Here is a 5,448-nt window from a genome sequence, read left to right on the forward strand (position 1 = left end):
AAAGGTACTGTATGATCAAAATATCTAGTCTTTTAAAAAAGTTTGGAATGCACATATATTACAATGCAGAGTTTGAGGAACTGAATCTGGAGATGAAGTCAAATCCCCAACGTACAGGACTTTGTTGAGGCAGTACACAGAATACTGCATTCTGTTTTGTAGACCATTTAGGAGAAAAGCTGCTGGACAAAGTGCAGAGAGAAAGATTACAAAAAAGAAATGATAGGAGGAATGGATCAGGTGTCACACAAACACTGGTTAAAGAGAATAGGAATGTTCCCTTTGGAGAAAAGGTTCATGATATAGAACCACAAGACAACAAAGGGAAGAAAACAGAATTGAGGCTTGGAAAGGACGCAGAGAAGTACAGATGGCAAAACAGTCTGAACTACATTCAGAATGAATGTAAGAACGTACTATTTCACCAATAAGGGGGAAAAATACTTTAAGAGATTGCAGAAAGAAATCATGGAGCTTAGGACAAGACAGCGTGCTAAATTATGACAGGACATTTGGAAATTAAATAGTACTTGGGCCTACCTTTCAACCTCTGAGCATTAAAAAACATAGCACTAGCATTTAGAAATCATGCCAGAAGGTCAGAAAGGGAAGAAGTTTCTCACCTTTCACCATACAAGGTCCAACCAATATAGTTAATGATAACTGCCCTTTGTCACAGTAGTTTATATACACTTAAACTAATCCAACTTTATGAAGAAAATCAATAAGTCTAACAGAAGCAAGTTTACACCTGAAGATCAAAATCACAGCTTTATGCTTAAATTATATCAACTAAGAGGTATGAGCAGCTGTAAGAGGCAGACAGCAAAAAAGAAGCAGAAAAGGCAGACATACTGCATCCTTTTCTCATTGTCTATATAATCTTAATTACATAAATAAAAAATCAAAGCAACAATGGAACATACTGTAAACCCACAGTACACTGCAATACACTGTGATCACTCTCTTAAGAGCTCCAGCAGAAAGTAACTAATTGCTACCATAAATATTTCCACATGAAACTATAGAATAAAGTAATATGCAGTTTACGTTTATATGCACTGGCACACCTTTCAAATGTCCCTAATTTTGACACAAATGTTAGCTTTGTCCTCTTAATCCTGCTTAAAACTCATTACTTTTGGAGAAAGGAGGTGAATTGCATTTAATAAAAAATGACAATAACTAGAGTTCTAGACTCCTTTTACTTTAGGAAATGCACACTAATTCACATTCTCTTAGTATGTCAATGTCTCGAAATAATAGTACTAAAAAAGTCTCCTTGTTCGACTTTGATTATTTTTGTCCCCGATTCTGTTAAGATTTGTTCCTGATTGGCTGAGAGCTAAAAAACGCCCAAATACTTAAATCTTGTCATTCAGAAACATTTTCTACAAGTTCCACATGTCACTGTTAAAAAGAAACGTTAAACTTACTCATACATTCGATTGTCTTGTATGTGGCGATGCAGTGAGATTTTGTCACTCACAAAAATATTTAGAGCATATCTCTCAACTGACTCTTCTTCCAGTTTCTTCTCTTCTGGAGTCAGCTGTAAACGGGCTGCTTTACCCCATTCGCCGGGGGAGTTGGGGTCGGGTGGGGACTTTTCATATACTGGCCGGCTCAGATCTTCAGGCTGATCGTCAGCAGTATTGGTAAAAAACCTACCTATTCGTACATGGCTACTGTCACTTGCTGAACCCTGAAGTGAAGGAACTGAAGGTCCTACAACAAGATAAAGAATCCATAAACAGACCAACAAGAGGAAGCTCTTCCCCAGCCACGCAAACCGCCTGGTGAGCCGGATCCGCATCGCCTCTTTTGGGGGGTACCAAAAAAAAACCAGAGGAAAAAAAAAACACGGTAACAAGCTGCAGCAACAGGAGTCAGGCAAGACTCCAGTTACTGCTGGACTTGACACAGCTAGTCACATTTCCGGGTTTCTGGGCGTCACTGTGACGCTAGGAAACGACCAAACGCAGTCCATCTCGGTCAGGCTTTCACTAATAAAGTTTGCTGGACTTGAAAAGTAAAGACGGATATAAATGGTAAATAAGGAGTTTAGTAGAGGGAAAACGTGTCTCAAAACTTTTATGGAGGTTCATCTTAATTGTTTGTGAACGGCTGACCTAAACCTGATTACTTAATGAAATTAACCCATGTTAAATAAAGAAAAGTGTTAAGAGTTGAGCAAAATATTGGCATCAAAATTAGTACATCATCCTCGTGTAGTATTTCTGTTACAAAGTGTTGCACTGCTCATGGCTGGGAGAAGTAATAAAATATCATCCTAAGTTGTTACCAAAATTACTCCTAGCAGTTCTACAGAGATGCGCTGGAGTGGAGGACAAATAACACATTGTTAGCCTTGTTCTTCATCTTTAAACCGCAGTTTGGGCAGAATGTGAGCTGGTAAGAGTCTGGCACTAACTTACAAGCCAATATTCCATCAGTTTATTAACTTTTTGGCACCGCAGCTCTCGGTATTATATGCAGACTCACTCAGGGACAGACCCAAAAGTCGCCAGGGGCAAGGGTCTCAAATTGGGGGTCACTGTTTAAGTATTAATGCTTATGATTTTAACAGCCGATAGAATTAGAAGACTTTAACAAGTATTTGTAGAAGGAAAAGAAACACTCCAATCAGGTTGTTAGAAATGCACGTACAGTATAGAACAGACACGTGGAACCACATATGTGGATGCTCTTAAAAGTAATCTTCCTTAAACCCCAAACACCTCACAGATATTGGACCTACAACAAAAAGCAGCAGCCCCTAAAGTACTTTACCAAAACAACACTGAGCCTCACTTTCAAAGAATCAAGACTCCGCACAATATTTTAGTCATTGCAGATGCCACTGTGAGACGCACAGATATCCTGTTCTCCAGGCTGAGTAAGAACAAAGTCCTGGCCGGTTGTCTATCACAGGGCAGGATCTGCCAGATCATGCATGCACTCGGGTCATTGGACCACAAATACCAGTATGATTCAGTCATAGTCCACGTGGGTATGATTACTTGAGATGTGCTTCTCTAGATTATATGAAGAGAAACGCTCTTGGACTATGTGTACCAGGCCAGTATGAACTTAGCATTGATCATCATTCTACCTTTACCAAGGATGATGCAACAGTAAGAATGGAAGATGACTGACTTTAATAACTGGCTTACCTTGTGGTGTCACTTCATGGGGTTACAATATTTGTCAGCATGGGAGGATATAGTCGACAGACTGCACTGTTTTGCTTAGGATGGGTCTGCAACTCTACCCTCTAGGTTTTTGAATATGAGTTAAAACATTGTCCTCCCCTATAGACTGCCAAACTGGCAATTTTCTGACATGGCAAAACCAACACAAGGAAATATAAAAGTGTTACTGTTCAATGCCAGGAGTCTGAATAAGAAGCTCTACTCCCTCCATGCTCTATTCACCCAGGAAAATGCAGAAATCTGTGCAGTTACTGAGAAATGATTTAAAGCTGCAGAGAGTACCCTGCAGTGTTGGGCTACAATGCTTCCCACAAATTTAGTAGATATTCTCCACAGGCAAAGACTAAAGGTGGAGGTATCTCAATTTACATAAAAAAACTCACCTTGAGGCTTGTCAAATAGGATGACATGCTTGGGCTTCTCCTTGTCCAAATCACCATAGACAAAGTTCTATACCATAACTAGCCCACCTGTATGACTAGGAAACCCATAACTCAAACGTACTAGAGACACTCACCATTTAACCCAATACCATATTCATGGATGACTTTAACTACACCACTGCAAATGGGGTATTATATACAACCCCAAACTTGTAGGCAGAGAGATTCCTGGGATTAGTCAGCACAACCACCATGGTCCATATACGCACTAGAGGCCAAACATAGTTTATCTGGTCCTCACAATATGGGAGACTGCTGCCCATCCAGTCTGAGGGTTAATTTCTCCAAGTCGTATGGGTTTCTAATACCATGACGAGAATGGACCCCATTCCTAAGTCAGGATATGATTAACATTCACATAATTAGTATTGTTTCAGTCTTGGGTATTAGCCAAGAGTGCGCTTCGCAGCACCAGCAGTGTGTCCAGAACTGCCTTCTTCTGTAATTCATATGGAGTTACATGTATCGGTAGTATATCTACATACAACTGTAAATTCTTCTTTATTAATCTCACTGATCCTACTACTATTGGAACTGTCTGGGTATCTTTCTTTCGCATTTGTGTCTCTCTGTACATAAGACGGTGTAATTATTGGTGTAGCAATTTCAATGATCAATGCTACTTTTGTCTTTTTTCCAGGCCTACTATATCTGTTTTTCTTGCATCTGTTTTTTTTGAACTGTTGGTAAAGGGCGATCTCATGTCGTATAAACCTTATCATTCTCTACAGTGCTTTGTGGTTCATGTTTCCAATGCTACTCAACTACTTCAGTATTTTAGTGTTTGCACAGCTCCCAGTGCAACAGTCTTGCTACATTGTTGTGCCTTTCAGTATACAGGCCCTCTACCATGAGTATGTCACATCCAGCAACAAGATATGTGACTGTTTCCAGTTCTTTTTTACAGAAACTTCATTTTTCTGTTTCTCCCACATGTTCAGTGGACTTTATAAACCAATGTGTATCTAGTCCACTGTCCTGGACTGACATTATTAACCTTTCATCTTTTGTTTTCAGTTCACCTCTCCTTAACTATTCTTGCATCATATCCTGATCAACAGCAGGTTGTTCCAGGAGATCTCTGTACTTGCTACAATATTTATGCCTTTTTCCAAATTTCTTTCCTTCTCATCTGACCCTTCTCCTTATAGTCTTTTTTTTTGTTTTGTTGTTTTTTTTTTTTTTAGTACATTCAGTTGATGTCTGATTTTTGTATACTTCTTGTTTAATTTCCATTCCCTCTTGACACCATGATGCTTAGTAGGGAAGTAATTTAGACTTCTTCTCCTCATGCTTTAAAACTTTCACTATGTTTGGATCTGGTGAGGTCAACGGGTATGTATTCAGTCCCATGACTGTAAATCTGTACATGTAATCAGTTTTAAGGAGGCCCATACTTCCATCAAAAGGAGGCATATATAATCTTGGTATACACTGATTTTTATATATCATTTGAAAAGTATGAAGCATTTTTTTGTTTTATTGTCCAACTCATCCAGTAGGTTTTGGGGACAGTCAGTCACAGCAAAACTAATTTAGAACAGGAAGAGCAAATTGGTTTATAGACTGGACTTTATTCCTTGACGTCATGGCAGTTTTCATTATTAAAGTCTTCTGAAGCATGCTTTACTGAGTTTTATTCACATTTGTGCATGTTTTATTGCCAATCTTTCATCAATTTCCAAATATTTATACACTCCCTCCTGCTTAGGTTCTTTTATATCACATTCTTGTATTTTCTTGCTGCTGCAGCTCTCCTGCTTTAAATGTTGCTTTTGCACATTTATCAG

The 5,448-nt window shown here is 38.9% G+C and overlaps 1 protein-coding gene across 1 annotated transcript in view; it reads right to left on the minus strand.

The window, feature by feature from the left end:
- Positions 1–1,956, minus strand: part of LOC122796259 (polypeptide N-acetylgalactosaminyltransferase 4-like) — a 768,714-nt gene extending 766,758 nt beyond the window's left edge. The window contains exon 1 of the mRNA XM_044064588.1: positions 1,437–1,956. Within this exon, the coding sequence (XP_043920523.1) occupies positions 1,437–1,816 (380 nt within the window). The 5' untranslated portion in view covers positions 1,817–1,956. The remainder of the gene's footprint in view (positions 1–1,436) is intronic.
- Positions 1,957–5,448: the final 3,492 nt, after the last annotated feature.

The sequence above is a fragment of the Protopterus annectens genome, chromosome 3.part0 (assembly GCF_019279795.1).
Source record: "Protopterus annectens isolate FY-2018-M chromosome 3.part0, PAN1.0, whole genome shotgun sequence".
NCBI classification, from domain to species: Eukaryota; Metazoa; Chordata; order Ceratodontiformes; family Protopteridae; genus Protopterus; species Protopterus annectens.